Here is a 23,131-nt window from a genome sequence, read left to right on the forward strand (position 1 = left end):
TGTATGAGCTCCATATATATTATGGTGGTTATTCCCTTGTTAGATGGGTAGTTTGCAAATATTTCCTCTCACTGTGTGGGTTATCTCTTCACTGTGTTGATTGTTTCCTTTGCTGTGCAGAAGCTTTTTAACTTGACATGATCCCATTTGTCCATTTTTGCTTCAGTTGCCTATTCTTGTGGAGTATACTGAAGCAGCCCTTGCTCACTCCAATATCCTGGAGAGTTTCCTTTATGTTTTCTTTTAGCAGTTTCATAGTTTGAGGTCTTAGATTTAAGTCTTTAATCTATTTTGGTTTGATAATTGTATGTGGCAGACAGGGGTCTAGTTTCATCCTTCTGCATATGGTTATCCAGTTTTCCTTATGCCATTTATTGAAGAGACTGTCCTTTCTCCCATTGTATGGTTTTGGTATCTTTGTAAAAAATAAGTTTATTGTAGATATATGGATTTGTTTCTGGGTTCTCTATTCTGTTCCATTGGTCTTCGTGTCTGTTTTTATGCCAGTATCATGCTGTTTTGATTACTATAATCTGTAGTGTATTTTGAAGTTAGAAAATGTGATTCCTCAATTTTTTCCCCTCAAGATAGCTTTGGCTATTCTGGGTCTTATGTGGTTCCATAACATTCTAGGATTGTGTTTTCTATTTTTGTGAAGAATATCGTTGGTATTTTGATGGGGATCACATTGAATTTATAGATTGCTTTGGGTATATGAATATTTTAACAACATTGACTCTTCCAATTCATAAACATAAAATATTTATTTCGTGTTTTGTGTTCTCCTCAATTTATTTCATAAGTGTTTTATAATTTTCATTGGACAGATTTTTTTACTTCTTCAGTTAAGTTAATGTCTAGGTATTTAATTTTATTTGTGACTACTATAAACGAGATTACTTTTTTGATTTGTTTTTCAGATTATTTGCTGTTGGCATATATAAATAGTGCTGATTTAAAAAATACTGATTTTGTATCCTGCAACTTTACTGATTTTCTTTATTAGCTCTAATAGTGTTTTGATGAAGTCTTTAGGCTTTTTCAAACATACTATTATATCATCTGTAAACAAGGATAATTAGACGTCTTCCTTTTCAATTTAGATGCCCTTTATATCTTTCTTTTGTCTGATTGCTCTAGCTAGGACTTCCAGTACTATGTAAAATAACAGTGGAGCCATGGGTATCCATATTGTGTTTCAGATCTCAGAGGAATCTTTCAGTTTTTCTCCATTCAGTGTAATACTAGATGTAGGTCGGTTGTATAGGGCTTTTCTTATGTTTATGTATGGTCCTATATGCAGTTTTTGAGATTTTTTTTTTTATGAAGGGATGCTGAATTGCATCAATTAAAGTGATCATGTGGTTTTTGTTCTTCACACTGTTGATATGATGCATCATTGATGATTTAATGATTTATTTGATGTCACATTAATTGACTTGATGATTGCTGATATGATGTCACATTGACTGATTTGCATATGTTGAACTATCCTTGTATCCCTGGGGCACTTGGCCATGACAAATGATTAGTTAATATGCTGCTGAATTTGGTTTGCCAGTATATTTTTGAAAATGTGTTAGGATATTTTTGAGGTTTTTTGCATCAATGTTCATCAGGAATACTGGCCTGTAGTTTTCTTTTTTAATGTGTCTTTGGTTTTGGTATCAGGGTAATACTGGCCTTGTAGAATGAGTTTAGAAGTATTCCCTCCTCCCCTATATTTTGGGATAGTGTGAGTAGGATTGGTATTAGTTATTTAAATGTTTGATAAAATTCAGCAGCAAAGCCACCAGCCCCTGGGTGTTAGTTTGGCAGGAGACTTTTTATTACAACATTGACCTTGTAATAACAAATAAGAAGGTCAATGTTCAGGTTGGGCCTGTTCAGGTTTGGAATTTCTTCCTGGTTTAATCTTGGAAGGTTGTATGTGTCTAAGAATTTATTCATTTCTTCTAGGTTGTCCAATTTATTGGCATATGGTTGCTTATAGTATCTTCTAATGATCATTTTTCATCTCTAATTTTATTTGAGTCTTATTTCCTTTTTTTAGTATGTCTAAATGTTGTCTATTTTATCTTTTCAAAAAACTTTTTGTTTTGTTGATCCTTTGTATTGTTTCTTGTTTTAATTTTATTTATTTCTGCTCTGATCTTTATTATTATTTCTCTTCTTCTACTAATTCAGGGTTTGATTTCCTCTTGCTTTTCTGCGTCTTTAGGATGCATACTTAGGTTGTTTATTTGAAATGTTTCCATTTTTGGTTTTAATGTAGACACTTATAGTGCTAACATTTCCTCTTAATACTGCTTTTGTTGTATCTCATAGGTTTTGATATGTTGTGTTTCCACTATCATTTGTTACAAGAAATTTTTAAATTTTCTTAATTTCTTCATTGGCCCACTGATCATTCAGGAGCATACCATTTAGTTTCCATTTTATACAGTTTTCAAAATTCCTTTTGAGTTCTAATTTTATTTCATTATGGTCAAAGAAGATACTTAATACAATTACAATTTTTTTGAATTATTTAAGATTCTGTATGTGGCCTAACATGTAGTCCATCCTTGAGAATTATCAATATGCTGAGAAGAATATTTATTCTGGAGCCATTGGATAAAATGTTCTATAAATATCTATTAGGTCCATTTGATCTACAGTGCAGATTAAAAACGATGTTTCTGGGTTGATTTTTTTGCCTGGATAATCTGTCCTGTGCTGAAAGTAAAGGGTTGAAGTCTCTAGTTATTATTGTACTGGAATTGATCTTTCTCTTTAGCTCTAATAACATTAGCTTTATATATCTGAGTGCTCCATGTTGGGTCCATATATATTTACAATTGTTGTATCCTCTTGCTGAATTGACCACTTTATTATTTTATAGTGATCTTTGTCTTTTTTATAGTTTTTGTCTTGAAATCTTTTTTGTCTGATATAGCTATCTCTGCTCTTTTATGTCTTCCATTTGCTTGTAATATCCTTTTATTTTTAGCCTTTGTGTGTCTTTATGGGTGAAGTGTATTTCTTATAGGCAATAGATTATTGGGTCTTATTTATTTTAATCCTTTCAATCATTCCACATCTTTTGATTGGAGCATTTAGCCCACTTACATTCAGTGTTATTATTGATAACTAAAAACCTATTCCTGCCATTTTGTTCTTTGTTTTCTGGTGGCTTTGTTATCCTCTCTTCTTTCTTTCTTTCCTGTCTTTACTTTAGTGAAGGTGATTTTCTCTGGTGGTATATTTTAATTTCTTGCTTTTCACTTTTTGTATCCATACTGTTATTATTATTATGTTTTTTTGACAGAGTCTCACACTGTTGCCCAGGCTGGAGTGAAGTGGCATGATCTCAGCTCACTGCAACCTCTGCCATCTGGGATCAAGTGATTCTTGTGCCTTAGCCACCCTAGTAGCTGGAATTACAGGCATGCACCATCATGCCCAGCTAATTTTTGTATTTTCAGTAGAGGCAGGGTTTCGCCATGACTGCCAGGCTGGTCTTGAACTCATGGCTTTCTTTACATGATCCACCCACCTCAGCCTCCCAAGGTGCTGGGATTACAGGCATGAGCCACCACACTCAGCCTGTTAAATGTTTATTGATTTGAAGTTACCATGAGGCTTGAAAATAATATAACCCATTATTTTAAACTGATAAAAACTTAACACTGATTGCATAAACAAACTAACAAAGAAACAAAAAGGAAACTAATAAAAAGTCTACACTTTAACTTTTGTCTGCTTTTTAACTTTCTGTTGAAAAAATTTTTACACCTTTTAAATAGACGTTTAAAACCTTTTTGACTTGTTGTTTCTATTTATATCTTATTGTATAATTTATGTTTTGAAAAGTTGTAGTTATTAATTTTGATTGGTTCATCTTTTAGTTTTTCTAAGAAATGAGCAGTTTGCACACCACCATTACAGTGTTATAATATTCTATGTTTTTCTGTGTACCTACTAATAACAGTGAGTTTTGCACCTTCGGATGATTTCTTAGTGCTCATTAATTTTGTTTATTTTCAGATTGAAGAACTCCCTTTAGCATTTCTTGTAGGACATGTCTGGTGTTGATGAAATCTCTCAGCTTATGTTTGTCTGGGAAAGATTTTATTTTTTCTTCGTGTGTGAAGGATATGTTCACTGAATATATTATTATTCTAGGGTAAAAGATTTTTTTTTCTCCTGAATTCTAAATATGTCATGACACTCTTTCCTGGCCAGTAATGTTTCCACTGAAAAGTCTGCTGTCAGACATTTTCTCTTGCTGGTTTTAGGATTTTTTTTTTCTTTGACCCTTGGGAATTTGATTGTTAAATGCCTTGAAGTAGTCTTCTTTGAGTTAAATCTGCTAGGTGTTCTATAAATTTCTTGTACTTGAATGTTAATATCTTTCTCTTAGTATGGGAATTTTTCTGATAATACCCTTGGAATAAACTTTATACCCCTATCTCTTTCTCTACCCCTTCTTTAAGGCCCAAAACTCTCATATGTGCCTTTTTGAGACTATGTTCTAGATGTTTTGGCATGCTTTATTGTTTTTTATTTGTTTGTCTCCTCTAACCATGTGTTTTCAAATGATCTGTCTTTAAGCTAACAAATTCTTTCTTCTGTTTGTTCAGTTCTGCTATTAAGAGACTCTGATGCATTATTTGGCATGTCAATTGCATTTTTTCAACTCAAATTTTGCTTGATTCTTTTAAATTATTTCAATCACTTCATTAAATTTGTCTGATAGGATTTTGAATTTCTACTCTATGTTACACTGAATGTCTTTGAGTTTCCTCAAAACTGCTACTTGGAATTCTCTGTGGAAAAGGTCACATTATTTCTGTTGCTCCAGGATTGATTTCTGATGCCTTATTTAGTTCATTTGGTAAGGTCATGTTTTCCTGGATAGTCTCAGTGCTTGTGGATTTTTATCAGTGGCTGGGTATTGAAGAAATAGATATTGTAGTCTTCATGGTCTTGGCTTATATGTCCCTGTCTTTCTTAGGAAGGCTTTTCTGGTATTGAAAGAGACTTGGGTGTTGTTATATAAGTTTTTGGTCATTGCAGCCATGCCTGCATTAGAGGACACCTCAAGCCCAGTAACACTATGGCTCTCGTAGAAGTATCACCTCATAGAGGTACCACCTTGGTTGCCTTGGATAAGACCTGAAAGAATTCTCTGATTACCAGTAAGAAACTCTTTTTATCTTCTCTTACTTTCTCCCAAACAAATAGAATCTCTCTTTCTGTGCTGAGTTGTCTGGAGCTGTGGGAGACGTCACACAAGCACCCCTGTGGTCACCAGCACTGAAATTATGCTGGGTCAGACCTGAAGTCAGCTCTGCAGTGTGAAACTCACACAAGACCCACTGTAACTACTACTTGGTTACTGCCTATGTTTGCTGGTCTCACAATTGGCAGGTGACAAAGCAAGTCAGGCTGTGTCTTTCCCTTCAGAGTGATGAGTTCCCCCAGGCCTGGGTGGGTCCAGACATGCCATCTAGATGGCAAGACATGGAGTGAGAGACCTTAGGAATTTACCTTGCTTTGTAGTCTACTCCAGCTGTGCTGGCATCCAAGCCACAAGATAAAGTCTTTCCCACTCTACTCTTCCTTTCCATAAGCAGAGGAGTTACTCATCGTGGACACCACCACAGGCCTGTAGGGAGAACTGCCAGGCTACTGCCTATGTTCACTCAAGCCCTACAGCTCTTCAGTCAGATTGTGGTGAATTACATCAGGCCTGAGACTCAACCTTTTAGGGCACTGGGCTCCCTTTTCACACAGGGAAGGTCGAGAAATGCCACTCAAGAACTAAGGCCTGGGATTGGTGACCCCACAGCCTGCTTGGTAGCCTACCCCACTGTGGCCAAGCAGGTACTTAAGTTGCAACACAGCATCCCCTTTACTTTTCTCTCTGCATTTCTCAAGGAAAGGAGTCTCCCACCATAGCCACCACAGCTGGGAATGTGCTGTGTCACACCTGAAGCCAGCATATCTCAATCTCACCCAAGGTCCATGGTGTGTACTACCTTGCTACCACTGCTGATTATTCAGGGCCCAAGGGCTCTTTAGTCAGCAGGTAATGAAGCCTGCCAGGACTGGGTCCTTCCCTTAAAGGAAATGGGTTCTCCAAGGGCTTTTAAATTCACTATATTTACTCCAAGAGGTTCTCATGTTCTTTGAATTAAAGGAAACTCTTTTTTCTATACCCTGGTTTCCTTTTGACCTTGGGTAAAATCTATTTTGACTTAGCTAAATGTTATTTTGTACTGATGATGCAAAAGATATAAAAAGTGGGGTTAAATAGGAGGAGACTGAGAGCTTAGTAATAGGGTTGAATTGATTCCACTGAGCATAAGGTGGCTAAAAGTAGCTACTTGGAGGGGTAAGAGAACAGCTGGATCCTGATGAATGTCAGTCCAATGATGCTGGAAGTATGTCTTTCTATTAGTTCAGGTTCACCTAATGAGCTTGTTCTGGAAGTGGCCTTGTTTTATCATATGTTGGCTGTTTCTGCAGGGCAGTATCTTGTTCCCTGTTTTTCAGTGACTGCATAACTAAAAATGAATATTGGCAAAAAAGAATCTGCAGGCAAGTTACATTTTAAGTGGTTGCACAACAAATGCTTTCTCCTCCCCTACAGTAATACACTTGTAAAATAAGTCAGATTGGGAAAGAAAAAAGCTGTTGAAAAAAAAATCTGCTAAGCAGGTGCTTACTTTGAATACTGAGAAGATGAAAAATGTTTTGACATGAAGCTCTAGATTATGAAAGAGTGCTGATTCATATTGCTCTAGAATCACCAAATGCTTATGCTATAAGAAACCTTAGAGATCTCCTAGTACAAACCCTGTATTTTGAACATGAATAAAGAAGACAGAATGATACACAGCTCAAGGTCATAGCTAGTTAGAAGCAGCCAAGACTCCTGGCTCTCATTCTGAAAAATTTATTGTGAAATATCATATTGTATTAGCCTACTTGGGCTACCATAACAAATTACTACAGGCTAGGAAGCTTAAACCATAGAAATTTATTTTCTCACTGTTACAGAGACTGGGGAGTCCAAGATCAAGTTTCCAGAAAATTTGGTGTCTGGCAAGAGCTCTCTTCCTGACTTGCAGATGGCTATCACTTGCTGTGCCCTCACATGTCTCATAAAGAGTGTGAGCGCTTTGGTGTCTCTTCTTAGAAGTCTTCTAATCTTATTGGATCAGGGCCCCACCCTTATGATGTCATTTAACCTTAATTACTTTTTTAAAGGACCTATCACTAAATACAGCTACACTGGGGTTTAGAACTTCAACATGCATATTTTGTTTGGATTATGATGGGAGTGGCTGGTGGCTTTATAAGAAGAAGAGAGACTTGAGCCAGCACATTCAATCTCTTTACCATGTGATGCCCTGTGCTGCCTCAGGACTCTGCAGTGTCCCCACCAGCAAAAAGATTCTCATCAGATGATGCTCCTCAAGCTTGAACTTCTCAGTATCCATCACTATAAGAAATAAATTCTATTTATTAATTATTCAGTTTTAGATATTTTGTTATAAGCAATTAAAAACAGACTATGACAGAGAATTGGTACCAGGAATGGGGTTGTTGCTAATAATGACTGCCTGAAAATGTAGAAGTGGCTTTAGAACTAGATAAGAGACTGGAAGAGTTTAGAGAAGCAGGCTAGAAAGGTCTGTGTTTTTATGAACTGATCATTAAGAGTGATTCTGATGAGGGCTTAGAAGACAAGAAGATGGGGAAAATTTGACATTGCTTACAGGTTGGTTTAGGGTTATGACTAGAATGGTAAAAGAAACATGGACTGTAAAGACCATTGTGTTAAAATTTCCAGTGAAACTGAAGAAAAAGGTATAGGAAACTGGAGTAAAGGCTATCCTTGTCATAGATTGGCAAAGATTGTGGTAGAACTGCGTTCATGCCCAAGAGTTTTATGGAAAGTCAAACTTAAGAGTAATGATCTTGAGTATCTGTCAGAACAAATTTCTAAGCAAAACAGAAGAAGCTTCATGGTTGCTTTTGTCTGCTAATGCTGAGATTCAGGAGAAAAAATGATTTAAAGACAAAATACATAATTAAAAAGGAAACAGAATGAAAAGATTTAGAAAACTCTCACCTTGGCCACATAAAGAGTGAAAAAGTATGTTCAGGAGAAGAAACCAAGGTTGTAGCTCATCAACCATATGCTGAAGATATTAGCACAGATAGAAGGCAGCTGGGTGCTACTCCTCAAGACAAAGGAAGAAAGACCACAAAGGTGTTTCAGATATCTTTTGGGCCACACTGCCATCACAGACCCAGAAGCCTAGAAGAGAAGAATATTCCCAGGGGACAGGCCTAGGGTGATCTCTATGAGCAAGTTGCCCAGGGCCACTTCAAGACTCTACTCCCTGTCCCCAAGCACAGTGCTCAACTGCCCAGCCATGGCTCAAGTGGCCCCAGGTATAGCTTGCATTGCAGTTCTGATGAATATAAGTTGTAAACCTTAGTGGCATCCACGTGGTACTAATTCTGCAGGCTTGCAGAAAGTAAGAGCTGTGGTGGCTTTGTGTCCTCCACCTACGTTCTACAGGATGTCCTGGAAAGCCAGGAGCTAACGCAGGTACATGTCACAGGGGCAGAAGCATTGCAGAGATATCCCTCCAGAATAATAACGAACAGAAATGTTGGGTCAGAGCTTCTGTAGAGAGTACTCACTAGGGCAATGCCTAGTGGAATCATGGGAGTGGGACTGCCACTGAGACTTCAGAACTATAGAGCTACCAGTGTGCAATGCCAGCCTGGGACAGCTAAACACACTAAGCCCAGCCACATCATAGGGGCAGGGCTGCCCTAGGCCTTGGGGTCCAACTCCCCTCACCAGTGTGCAAAGGACTCTGGACATATAGTTAAAGGAGATTATTCTGGAGTCTAAAGATTTAATGTCTGCTGTCTTGGGTTTCAGACTTTCCTGGGGCCTCTTATCACGTTCTTTTGGCCTATTTCTTTTAAAAATGGGAGAGATAGCAAAGGGAGAAATGCCAGATGTAGGTGATGGGGAGGAAGGCAGCAAATCACACTGCCACATGTGTACCTATGCAACAATTTTGCATGTTCTTCACATGTACCCCAAAACCTAAAATGCAATAAAATAAATAAATGGGGGGAAAAAGTGAATATTTGCCCTGTGCCTATACCCATTGTATCTTGAAATTAGATAACCCGCTTTGATTTCTCATGTTCCCAGATGAACTTCTAGACTCTGGACTTTCGAGTTGGTGTTGGAATGAATTAAGACTTTGGGGTCATGGGATTGGAATGAAGGTATTTGTGAAGGACATGAGTTTTGGGGACCATGGTGGAATGCTATTGTTTGAACATCCTCTCTAAAACTATGTTGAAACAATCTCCAATGTGGAAGTATTGAGTGATAGAGCATTTAAGAAATGATTGAATTAAGAGGGGTCTACACTTATGAATGGATTAAGCCTGACCTAGCATGTTAGCACATGGGCACACACAAATTACTCACTGTGTGTTGCCTGGTGCCAACTTTGGGACATGGAAGTGAGTCTCCACCCATAAGGAGTCTCTCACAAGAAGCTCACTGTAGACCTTGGACTTCTCAGACTCCATACTGTAAGAAATAAGTTCCTTTCTTTATAAATTACCCATTTTCAGGTATTCTTTTATGAGCAACAGAAAACAGACTAATACAGCCTGCATATTTGACCCTTCATTGTTACCACATGGCTGCTACACCTCCAGGCTCAAGTCCATTTACTGGCTAAAAAAAGAAGAGACAAAAGGCTTAAGAAGCAGACCATCTGCCATCTGCCTTTTTCAAAAATTCCCCAGAAGCTTCACTTGAAACTTCTGCTTAAATCTCATTGCTTGGAACTGGGTCACTTTGCTTCTCTGGTTACAAGGGCATCTGGGCAGGTAGGTGTTTTTGGTTATGTCCAGTCACTACAAACAAAAGAAGAACAGAGGAGTACATAACATATAGAAAACTATCAGAGTCTGAAACATAGAACGTGTTGTAGGTAAGTAATTAAGAGCTGTTGGCTTTAGAGTCAGACACATCTGAGTTCGAATCCTAGCTCTGACAGTATTTGGGCAAGTTACTTAAGTTCTCTAGTCCTCAGTTTCCTCTGTAAATGGAGAGAATTATGACAAAATAAAAAAGATGAAAGAATGATAATTAAGATGCAAGGTCTCCATAAGTGCTAGTGCTCACATTATACCTCCATTTTAGGATCACAAGGCATTAGTTTTTCTTATCCTCTCTGGACAAGTCATACTTTAATTTCTTTTAACTTTAGTGAGACAGAATGTTCAGAACACCAAGACACAGAAGCTGGTGAAACAGGTTTTATTCAGCGTTATTTCCTATTAAAATAATTACTCCCTCTGCTTCTAGTCCTTTGCCTAAAGGGAAGTCCTCTATGAGCAAGCCATCCTGTCCTCAACCTGAAGGATAAGTTCCTTGTATTAGAGAAGAGGTGACCAGGCCTGCATCCTAGCCCTTGTAGGAAATGTACAGCAAACAGAGAGGGTGTCCTGAGTCCTGTATATTTTTTCTTAATGCAGAGGCTCGGTAGATCATTAAATCTACATCTCCCAAACTCAGTCTCATTGAGCCTTTAACTTAAAAAAAGAAAAAAAAGAAAAATAAAAAAGAAGACAAATTGCTTCTTTAGTAAATTAGGGACACTCACATCAGATTTCAGGATTTCTATCAAGTATCTATTACTACATACTTTTAATCTAAGTACTTAAATATCCCAGAAAGTGGCACATAGCCTATGGCCAACTTTACTTAAGGGCAGTCACTACATTAGTATTTCTTATTTCCTTTAGGGAAAAAAATTGTTATGTAGGCATTATGAGAGGTTAAATTCCCTTCTGGAAAAATTTCCCAAATACCCTATAATAGCTGTGCTTGACAGAGCATTCAGTTTTCATCACTATGTATTTTTATTTTGAAATTACTTATATTAACCAATCAATACCTGATTATTGTAGATAACTTAGAAACCAAAAATATTAAAAATATAAAAACACAATTACATATGATTCCATCATCTAAATAAAATTATTGTTAACATTTTTATGTGTGTTCTTTAAACTTTCTCCATGTTTAAACATGATATATTTTTATTTTTATTTGATATAAATCCAATTTTTAAAAATTGCATTCTATTTTAAACCATTTTGGCACTGGAAAATATGACATAAATATTTCCCCTGACACTTAATACAATTTTATTCATCCTTGAAAATGCTTCATGCATTATTTTTATAAATACTTACCAACCTCCTGTGGTTGGACACAAATTGTTTTCTGTTTTTGATTTCCAATATGTTCTGTGATGATCTTTGTGACTAAAGCTTGGTGGACAAAAAAATTATTTTCTGAGTCAAAAGATATGAACATAACTTAACATACTTCATAGCACTGATATTAACATTACCATTTTTTTAATCAAAAAGATGAGGAAAATATATTACACCTTTAACATGAACTCTTGCCAACACTGGGTATTATCATTAACAAGTATATATAGATTTTTGTGTCTGTGCATGTGTGTGTGTATGTAATTTGGAAGTACTTTTTCTGAACTCCAGAAAAATTTGTATATACAACCTTCCTGGTTTTGATTATATACCAATACCACATAGGTATGGATAACATGTCAGATAGAATTGCTTCTGTGAACTTGTTTCTTGCATGTGGAAACCTCAGTGGGAAATGCTGTTTTTTTCCAAAAATGATGATCTCCTTTTGGATTTTTATACCACTTAGATCTGGTCTTCTCTTAACTTCTTTCTCCATTTCATAAATAGCTGCCTGAAGTTAGAGAATCAATGAAGTGGGTCATTGTATGAAGCTCTAAAGTGGGTACAATGAGGGCATGAGTGTTTGTAACTTAAAGAAGACTTGATGACAGAGACTGGACATAGATAAATGTAACTTTCATGCATTTTTTAAACCTGAATACTAAAAGCTCCAAAATGAAAAGAGAAGGACTTGCTTTGTGCAAGTTTGGCAGAAAAAATATAGGGACAACCTGGACACGAGGTGACCATGAGTGGACGGTGAAGCACTGCAGTAAAGAAACAACCACGAGCTTGGGTTTTATAAATAGGAACATGGGCATAAAATTGAAGCTTTTGGGTCAATGCTAAAGTCTTATGTCCACTTTTAGATTCTACAGCTGTACAAAGACATGGAGAATATTCCCTGCACTTTTCTTTGTTCTGGGAAATTTAAGTAATTACCACATATAATTTACTAACCATGATGAATTTTTCAGATGTGCATTATAACCTCCATTTTACACAAAAGGACCAAAACTTATAAAAGAAAATACTTTAAAGTTATCCAACTCTTTATTGATGATGCAGGGATTTGAACCAGGTTGATCTGCCTCCAAGTCTCATCCCCGCAGTCATTTAGCTGCAAGGCGCAATGGGAACACGATGCTGGGAACACGATGCTGAGAACACAATGAAGAAGGGGACAACGATTACTTGGGCTCTATCCTATTACCTAAAGAAAACACCCGATTTGTAGTAAATTTCCTTCTTCTACTTGGGTGCTATACTTGTGCCTACCCAAGCTGGGAAATTGCTAGTAAGAGAGATTCTCTTGTTCTACATGACTGCCCTGTGTGAGGCAGTTCCTTCACTGACCTTGCATATAAATTTCTTTCCATGCTACCACCTGGAGACACTGGGGCAGATGATGATTCACTCACCTCTGACTGACCAGACCTATCATGCTGACTGTGTTAGAGGACTCAGCAGATGTTTAGATGGAGGCAGGAAACCCATAACATTTTCTAGGTATTAAGTGGCAGAACAGAACTGAATAAATCAAAAGGTTGCCAGGAAAAGTAAAAGTAATAGAGGTTGTTTCTCTGCTGGGAGAAGAGAAATCTGAATTATGACATCCAGAAAGACCACTTCTCCTCTCCCCAAAAAAGAATTTAAACCAGCTGATACCTGTCTCCACTAAGAATCAAGAGGAAACAAATTTAGATATTTTCATAAGAAATGTAGGTCAAAAAGTAGAATTTCCTGACAGTTATAGATGTAGAATATTGCGATAGTTTTTAGATGGTACTATGAAATCAATTTTATTTTCCGAAATTTTCATTTTTGTTTTATCTTTTATTACGTATTTTTTAAAATTTTTATTTTTATTTTTTGGATACATAATAGTTGCCCATATTTATGGGATACATATGATATTTTGACACAGGCATACAATGTACAATGTTCAAATCTGGGTACTTGGAATATTCATTACCTCAGCCATCGATCCTTTCTTTGTTAGGAAGATTCCAATTTTACTCTTCTAGTTATTTGAAATGTACAATAATTTTTGTTAACTATAGTCACCCTATGGTGCTACTAAAGTAGATATTATTTCTTTTATCTAACTATTTTTGGACTCATTAACCAATCCCTCTTTATCTTCTCTCCCCATTACCACTCCCAGCCTCTTGTCACCCTCCTACTCTATCTTCATGAGATCGAACTTTTAGCTCCCACAAATGAGTGAGAATATGCCCAGCTTTTGTATGCCTGGCTTATTTCAGTTAAGTTAATGTGTTCCAGTTCAATCCATGTTGTTGCAAATGACAGGTTTTACTTTTTAATGGCTAAATAATATTCCTTTCTGTGTGTGTATACATACACATGCACACACACACACACACTTATTCATTCCTCCCAGTGAAATTATACTTCAAATATGAAGGAGAAATAAAGACTTTCCCATAAATATTTTTAAAAACAGACGTTCTCTTGATTGTCCAAGATGTCCCAGGAGGCAAAGTAGTCAGTTGACAGAGAGCAATCTGTGAGCCAAGGGACCTGATCAGGAATGGATTCATCATCACAGGAGACTAAGAGAAACTACATGAAATAAGGCAGGAATTAAGGGTGTCTAGAGTAAAAGATAGTGAATGTTCTGAAGTGAAAACATTCGTTTTTTAATGAAAGTGTGCAAATATCTACATATTTTCTCTATGAATGTTTCTCTGGGTATAACTGATGTGTGAATATGCAGCAATGAGCAATGTTGAAGACAGTTGTTTGACCAAGAAAGTATTTGAAAATGCAATAACAGGATTTGAACTAAGAGCTACATGATGGCTGAAATGTTACTCGAGCCACCAAATGGAGCTCAGTTTGTTTCTTAAATATATCCTCAATATTTTAGGAGTTGAAAAAAATATATAAAACCTAGTTTTCAGTGCCTACTTTTTTGCCATGATGGCAGTTCATACAAGTGATTATAAAATGCAATACCATCTATTTGATGGCTCAATGAAACTTGCCACCATGTCACTATAAATCAATTTTTATGAATAAGTTCCATTTTTCTGATTGGATAATTATTGTCTGACTTTTCAGAATCATACATAGTTTAGAAAACTCAAGAGTTGTAGCCATTATTTTCTCTCTCCTGAGTTAGTTCCCATTTTTACCCCCTTTTCAGTGCCTATCTTAACTTTACCCTGGTATAAACAATAATGCCCACTTCTATTATTTTAAAATACTTTTATCATTATTCAAGTAATAGGATTTCTTTGTAAGCTCCATGTGTCCTCCTTCATACCTATCCCATTAGTTCTGTTTATAAGCTTAGTTTTAGAGCATATCTTGATATAACCTATCCTCTGTAAATCTTGTTGTCACATAACTAAGATAAAAACTAAAAATTTTCAACATATTAAATTTTGTATGTTACGGACTTTGTCGGACACTGCTCTTCCCTTTCTCTCATACTCTCTGGGTTTTAGTAGCATTTAATAGTGATAAAGTCTGTTATAAAATCTGCTACAGTGCAGCAACATACAGCACATTACCATGTTGCAGTCTTATAGGGGTATGCCAGAGGCCTCACTAGAGATCTTTATACAGAGTGTCATTCTGTAAATCATGAACCTTCTGCTCCAGTGGGACCTCTCTACTCACTGCCTTTAAAAATACCTCTATGGATTCACATTTACACCCATTCACCCTGAATGCCAATGCCTTGCTTATAGTCACCAAGGCCCATTTTCATCCTTACTTTTCTGAAGAGGTGTTCTCTGATTATCTCTACTCTCTTATCCTAAAATCTAGGATGATGGTATTTTTTTATTTCTCATGTAGCACATATGGCCCAGTACTGCTGCTGTGTTTTGCGTGCTTATGTCATGCCTCTACACCTATATTTTAAGTCCACAAAGGAAGCAGTGTAAAATGGTGATGAGGAGCAAGAACTTCCGAGTTAAAATCCTAGATCCACCGCCGTGTCCCTTTGGGCAAGTTACTTAATTTCTTTGAGTTTCCACATCCTCACTTGTAAAAGAGGGGCTATAACTTCTATATGGATTTGTTATGATGAATAAATGAAATGTTTAGGTGTTTATCCCAGTGCCAGACACATAGTAAATTTTCATCAAATGGAAGCGAGCGTCAATATCTAACATTTCTTGGCAAATCTTAAAGGGCAAAGCACAGGGAATTTTTCAGGTTAGAGTTCAATAAAATGTTTGCCAATCGAAAGAAAATATGCAGCTCTCTACCAGCCCTGAGTGTTTACAATTACACAGCCTTTTTATTTCTTAAGTGTTTTATTATAGGACACTTTCTTATATATTCACAACTTTCTTTCAGGGCTACGGATACTAGATACAGAGAATTATCTAGATAAATTATTCAAACCAGAAAAGGCAGGAAGAGTCCTGAGTGGCAGAAGGGGGTTGGGGGAAGGCAGAGGATGGGCTTGTGGCTGAGTTTATTATCTTCAGCCTGACATTGCTTGCTCATGACCTGATAGATAGCCAAAGAGCACATGTCCCCTAGTTTCTTTCTATTTATGGAAAATCTGTTTATATTTTAAGACCCAGAACAAGTGTCGCTTTTTTTAGACAGTTTTCCTTATTCCTAACCCACAGGACCTCTATTAGACACTTGTATTGTCCTTATCATGTCATTAGTTCTCTTTTTAGTAAATGAAAGTAATAGAATGTTAAGCTCAATGGGAGGTGTTTCCTTTTCATTTTGTATGCCCTTTGCATTGAACACTGTTATCAATATGTTATCAATATCATACACTGTTATCATATTGATACCATATTGATAACAGTGTTATATACAAAGAGCACACAAAATAGGCCTTGATGACAATAGGCAAGGCACTGGCATCAGTACGATGAGTATAACAGGGTTGTTTTGAGAATCAAATAAGATAATTTGTACAAATACAATTTTTAAAGTATAAAGATTGATAAAAGTACAGGTGCTTTCTACCTTAGCACTATACTCACAGAAATTTATATGTAAATTTGGATCCTTTTAGTTATCGTGTGAGAAAAGGAGAGTTTAAACATAGTCTAATGCATAATACTCAGCTCTCTCTCAATATTTGTAGTTAAGAATTGCGATTTAGATGAGTACACATGGACACATGATGGGGAACAACACACACTGGGACCTGCCATGGGAAGTGGTTGGGGGAGGGAGAGCATTTGGGAGAATAGATAATGGATGCTGGGCTTAACACCAAGGTGATGGGTTGATCTATGCAGCAGACTCCATGGAACACATTTACCTATGTAAGGAGCCTGCATATCCTGCACATGCACCCCTGAACTTAAAAGTTGAAGGAAAAAAAAGAATTACTGTTCAAACAAGAAGATATAAATACAGAAATTGGAATCAGCATTTCATGAAACCAATTAACTCATCCAGATATTTTAGATTATAAAAACATACATGTTTAATTGGTTTTTGCTACTAACACAAATAAGAAGTAACCTAAAAGTCAGGACAGAACTGTTCCAGTTCTCATACCAATAAGCTTCATGCCCATTGGTGAGCTATTTCACCTCTTTGTGCCTCAGTTTCCTTGTCTGTAAGCTGATCTGTTTTTCTATATCTAAGGTCTTTACTAGATTTAAAACTCAAGGATTTTCTTATTGTAATACAAAGAGCATTCTTGTTTGTTTAACCTGCATGTGTTTTCAAAAAGGAGCAAAATTTTTTTAATTGAAGTCCAAGGGTGGGCATCCTGCAGTAAACTCATTCTCCTTTTAACATAATCTTCTGACAGGCCGACAGTGACTTTTGCTGACAGAGTCTGTTAGTGATGTCTTGCAGATTCCTGAACCTACATTTATTGTGAGAAAGTGGCATCTGACTTCCTCCTCGTGCCCTCTTCTGCAGATGAATAAGGCATTCGCTGGCCAGCTGTGTGTGGTTTTCTCTCTTATAATCAGTCAGTGTCTCTCTTTTGAGTCGTGACATGTTTCCACAGTCTTTGGAGCTGAGGATTTTGTGATGTATTAATGCTTCTTTTGGGCTTCACTGGACTGCATTATGTCACTGAAGGTAGTTGAATTAAGTGAAATATGCATTAATTTGATCATTTAATCTTATAAGAAATAAGAAAGCTTCTTTTAAAAAATATAGGAATGTCTTATTAGATTTAATTACAATGCTCTTGAAACTTTTACCGATGTTGACATTTAAGTCCCAAGTCCTTTCTGAATGCTGTCATATTTTTACAATTATTTTCTTAAATAATGGCTGCATTTACATGATATTTATCCTAAAAATTTTTGAAAACTACTGCCAAATTGTGCCCCAAAAGTTTAAACTGCTTTCATCAACAGTGTATATACTTTACCTTGCCAACACTGAAGATCATTAATCTTTGAACTTCTAGTATTCTAATAGGTGAAAAAATAATATTACACTTTAAAGGTACTCTATGGATAACAAATAAGGTTCAGTGATTTGTTTCATATGCCTGTTACCCACTTTTACTTATTTTGTTTAAGTTGCTTTTGTTTATAACTTTTGCCCATTTTTCTATTGGGCTGATACAACAAATGCATCTTTGCTATGCATTTAAGTATCTAGAACTATCATGAGTACATCACTGAAAAAGCCACAGAATATTTTCTTATGAATCTTACATTCTAGGGAAAAAAGAAAAATAAACAAAAAAATCAGTAATATGTGCAGTCATGCACCACACAATGACATGTTGGGAAACAATGGGCCACGCATATGTAATTGTGGTCCCGTAAGATTATACTATGGTATTCTGCTGTACCTTTTCTATGTTTAGATACACAAATACTTACCATTGTGTTACAGTTGCCTAAAGTATTCAGTACAGTAACATGCTGTCCGGGTTTGTAGCCTAGGAGCAATAGGCTATTCGATATACTACAGGTGTATAGTAGGTTATGCCATCTATGTTTGTGGAAGTACACTATAATGTTCGTACAATGACAAAATCGCCTAACAACACATTTCTCAGAACATATCCCTGTGATAAAGTGACCCATGGCTATTTTGAGATAAAAGCATGGGGAATGATCAGGATTTACTTAGAGGTTGCTTTCAGCTAACTGATCAGGAAAGGCTTTTCAAAGGAGGTGATGTTTTTTTCATGATATGACTGATAAGATCACCCAGTAGCAGAGCATCTTTTCAGGTGATGGAAATAGCATGCATGAGTTTGGGGCATTTCCCTAACAGAAAAGGAGGAAAGGCTCATGGGGTGAGCCTTCCAATTTCTCCAACCTCATCTCTTTCCACTTTCTCCTCCCACACCTTTTCCAGCTCTATGGAGAAGCCCCTGAACAGCCTGGTAGTCCAGGGGAAGGAGTTTCTGTTTTATTCCAAGCATGTTGGAATGCAAGTGGAGCTTTCTGTAAAGGAGTGACAAAATCTGATTTACCCCTTAACAGATTACTCTGGTTGCTAGGTGTGAAATCAATCACTGAGAACAAGAATGGATGCAGGGAGACAAATCAGGAGCCTAGAGCACTTTTCTAGGTAAGAGCTAATATTTACTTGGTGTATAGGATACTATACTTGGCCCACCCAGATTCCCTTTACCTGCTGGGTGTCCCAGTCTCCTAGCTACCATGAAAGTAGGCTTCTGTTGGCTGGACATGGTGGCTCATGGCTGTAATCCCAGCCCTTTGAGAGGCCAAGGTGGGTGGATCACCTGAGGTCAGGAGTCCGAAACCAGCCTGACCAATATGGTGAAACTGTCTCTACTAAAAATACAAAAGTTAGCCAGGCATGGTGGCATATGCATGTAATCCCAGCTGCTCTGGAGGCTGAGACAGGAGAATTGCTTGAACCCAGGAGGTGGAGGTTGCAGTGAGTTGAGATTGTGCTACTGCACAACAGGCTAGGCAACAGAGTGAGACTCAGCCTCAAAAAAGAAAGAAAGTAGGCTTCTATCAATCCCAGCTGCCTGTTTCCTGGGAGGCTGTACCTTGTCTTCCCTCTCGTGAACCTTAGCCAATAACTGACTGACAAGGGGATCCCTTGCCTGGAGGTGGGGTTAACTCCCTAGTATAATGTGCTCTAGGATTTTATTGTGTTGTCAGCCTGAAGCTATTCTTTTTTTTCCCCATTTATTTTATTGCATTTTAGGTTTTGGGGTACATGTGAAGAACATGCAAGATTGTTTCATAGGTACACACGTGGCAGTGTGATTTGCTGCCTTCCTCCCCATCACCTACATCTGGCATCTCTCCCCTTGCTATCTCTCCCCAGCTCCCCACCCCCCACCAACCCTCCCCTATTCCCCCCAACTGACCCCAGTGTGTAGTGCTCCCCTCCCTGTGTCCATGTGTTCTCATTGTTCTTTAGCTTAAATGATGTTTCTGCTTAGCACTCTCCTACTGTTCTTCCCTGCTTCTCTTTGGTTTCTGTTCCTCAATAAATTACTCGAACAAGAATCTTCATATCAGGCTCTGTTTTTAAATAACCTGACCTAAGACACAGTTTAGAGTGGCAGAGGCTGAAATAACGGAAAGAGAAAAGATTACGGTTAGAGATAGGGTTACAGGAATGGTTCTGGAATGTGAGAAAAAGATGGAAATAAAAATAGTTAAAAATTTTCTTTATTGCACAATTTGGTGGGTAATGGCATCATGTATTAAAAGAAGTAAATTTGCAAGGTAGAGAAGGAAATAATTCTATTTCAGATATGTTAAATTTAAAGTGTCTATAAATGGATACCCTCAGGTAGGCAATTAAGTAAACCAGTCTGTTGATCCAAGGGGCAGTTCAGTCTAAATATCTATATTTGGGATTCAACAGTGGTATTCAAATAATATATGAATGCATGTGACAGAGTGGGAGTACGTAGGGTGAGAATATAGATGAAAAAGGCAAAATTTCCTAGGATTGAGTCCTGGCATGACAATTGGAGCAGAGAAGGAAAATCCAAGAAACTACTCAGGAGTGACCAGTGAAGTGAGGAAAACAGGAGAAGGTTGTATCGCAGAAACAAAGAGAATAAAATGTTTCCAGAGGGTATGACCAACTGTTGAATGTAACTGGGTGCTTGATGAAGATGAGACAACATATCACAAGACACGGAAACAGGGAGATTGTTACTCACCTTGACAAGAGAAGATTTTGACAAGAGAAGATTCTGAGGTGATGGGTATGTCTATGTCCAAATTCATCAAGATATATACATTAAATGTGTGCAGTTTTTGTATATCAGTTAGATCTCAACTAAGAAAAAGAGAAAAAAAATGCCAAAAAGGAGAGAATGGAAGAAGTAAATACATTGACCTAGGCAACTATTGTTGCTGTAAACAGGAGCAATGAATCAGTAACTCAAGAGGGAAAATGAGGCCAGGGATATTTTTCTTTTTGATTAACATTGATAGGAGGGAGAAATCGATTATCCAAGAGATGGAACAACTGTAGGAGAAACTCCTTGAACAGACAAAAAGTGATGGGATCTAGTATCCACGAGCAGGGGTTGGCTCTAGCCTGCAGTAGACACACTTCAAATTTACAACAGAAAGGATGATAGATAATATAAATGCCTGTGAAGAAATGTTTATAAATGTTGTAGTGAGAGGCTGAACTAGTTTTTGATTGACTCTATTCAAACAGTTTTGATCATCTGTTCTTATTAAAATATGAAATGACAACGGAGTTGAAATAGGGAGTAAGTATGGTTTTGGTAGTTTGGAAATTTGAAGATGGAAGAGTAAGGATGAAATAACTAATGAAATATTTATATTAAATAATTAATGAAATAATTTCTTAATATTTATATTTAATAATTAATGAAATAAATTTTCTTACAGGGTGATGTAGTATAATTTCCTTGTGCTTTTGAATATCCTTTTGGCATGTGTGCTCACGAATTTTAAAGAAAACCATTCAGCAAGGTTCTGAGTCTTTCTTGGCCATATTTAGGTGCTCAGGTGTAGACATGGATTAGGCAGCTGGTTGGGTTTAACTAGCATTAACGGCAGGAAAACACAAGCAAGTTAAGGAATTTGCAAGAAGCAATTAAGAAGTAGACTATGAAATCTAAGCTGGGCTAAGAAGGAAAGGAGAGGGAGGATGGAGGAACAAAATAGGAAGGTTAATGGATTTAAGTTTTGATGAGGCTGAAGAAGTGCTGCAGCAGGGGTAGTAGAATATGTGAGCTTGTATGATAAAATGAGGAAACAGAGATAGATGTTTGGCATCCACATTCAGAGGTATTAGAAACATCTGTGATAACAAGGTCAAAAGTGTGGCCCTGGAGGTGTGTGGGTTGCAGGAAACTTCAATGGAAGGGGAGAGTTTGAGAAACCATGAGGACGTGGTATCAGATGTATTATCCACGTGCATCTAAAAGTCCCCAAACTTGGGGAGAGGAATAGGGACACAGAGGCTTATAGAATGGGGGTTAAAGTCATCAGTGGAATATAGAGACAGGGAATTTGTAAAGTATGATATTTATCTCATTGATTTCTATGAATTTTCAGTTTTTAAGTGTATTTTATTATAAGAATTATATACAACAAAAATCAAAATATAAGGCACAAACCTCTCATAACCCCATCACTTGGTCAGAGGGTGGTAGATTTTGATGAAGCTCTGTAGCATTTCCTGGTCTGCTGATCTCTGACCTGGCCAGGTGTTTCATTTACTTTGTTTGCTCATTCTTCATGGAAATGTTGCAGGGCTTTATGTTACTAAGAGTGGCTGCCTCTTAACCTGGCGGTCAGCAGAAGCAAGTCCTCATATGAACAGGCCTTCTCTTTGTGTCCCTTTCACCTCCCTAGTCCAATGCACTGATTTCTCCCATGTAGTTAAAATCTGGGACAAGAACTATTAATAATGGTTGTAAAATAGGGCAGCAATCCTTCATTTCACAAAACTTGTCTCATTATGGGTTCCCTAGCTCAGATAGTCTCTCACTTCCACAGAGTTGATTGTCTGGTTACATTCGATTACTCTTTCATCCATCCAGATATTCCTTCAGTCTCAGTCATATTTACAAATTTGTGGAAAGTCCGTTCTCTTGATTTCTGTGACTAACAAGTTGTTATTCCATTTGGTAAGTGGTGTTGTTGCCACAGTTGTCTTGAATATCTGCTGATTATTTCTGGACAGGGAATTATGGGGAGAGCGGAATGGACGCTTTCAAAGAGCTGGCTGCCCAGGAAGGCCTCTGCATCGCCCATTCGGACAAAATCTACAGCAATGCTGGGGAGAAGAGCTTTGACCGACTCTTACGCAAACTCCGAGAGAGGCTTCCCAAGGCCAGAGTGGTAGTCTGCTTCTGCGAAGGCATGACCGTGCGAGGACTCCTGAGTGCCATGCGGCGTCTTGGCGTTGTGGGCGAGTTCTCACTCATTGGAAGGTAAGTCTCTCTCTCACTCTCTCACACACACACACCTTCACACTTTGGAATACATAAGCTTGCTTTTACAAAGCTGGACTTCCTAACCCCAAGTGGGAGAGATGTGCAGTGCTGAGCTCAACATTAGTTCTGGATCTCACTGATAATGTGGATATTGGCATCTTCCTGATAGAAAAGAGCAGAGCAAGGCCGAGGAAGGAGGACTGGTTAAGCCCCCAGGAGATTGAGGTTATAGTGAGTCATAATTGGTGCCACTGCATTCTAGCCTGGGCAACAGAGTAAGACTTTGACTATTTAAAAGAAAGAAAGAAAAACAAGAGCAGAGCAGTAGATAACAAGAATTTTGAGACTTTTTCATAAAAAATGATGGAAAGCTGTTTGGCAGAATATGTCTTGATTTGGAGAATTATTTGTTTCACTTCTTTCTCCACATCC

General features: G+C 37.4%; 1 protein-coding gene across 4 annotated transcripts in view; it reads left to right on the forward strand.

Moving 5' to 3' along the window:
* Positions 1–23,131, forward strand: part of GRM1 (glutamate metabotropic receptor 1) — a 424,047-nt gene that overhangs the window by 121,300 nt on the left and 279,616 nt on the right. For all 4 annotated transcript variants that reach the window (XM_017503249.2, XM_017503247.2, XM_017503248.2 and 1 more), the window contains exon 3: positions 22,447–22,696. In XM_017503249.2, coding sequence (XP_017358738.1) covers positions 22,447–22,696 — 250 coding nt within the window. The remainder of the gene's footprint in view (positions 1–22,446; positions 22,697–23,131) is intronic.

The sequence above is a fragment of the Cebus imitator genome, unplaced genomic scaffold, assembly GCF_001604975.1.
Source record: "Cebus imitator isolate Cc_AM_T3 unplaced genomic scaffold, Cebus_imitator-1.0 Scaffold307, whole genome shotgun sequence".
In the NCBI taxonomy this organism is placed as follows: domain Eukaryota; kingdom Metazoa; phylum Chordata; class Mammalia; order Primates; family Cebidae; genus Cebus; species Cebus imitator.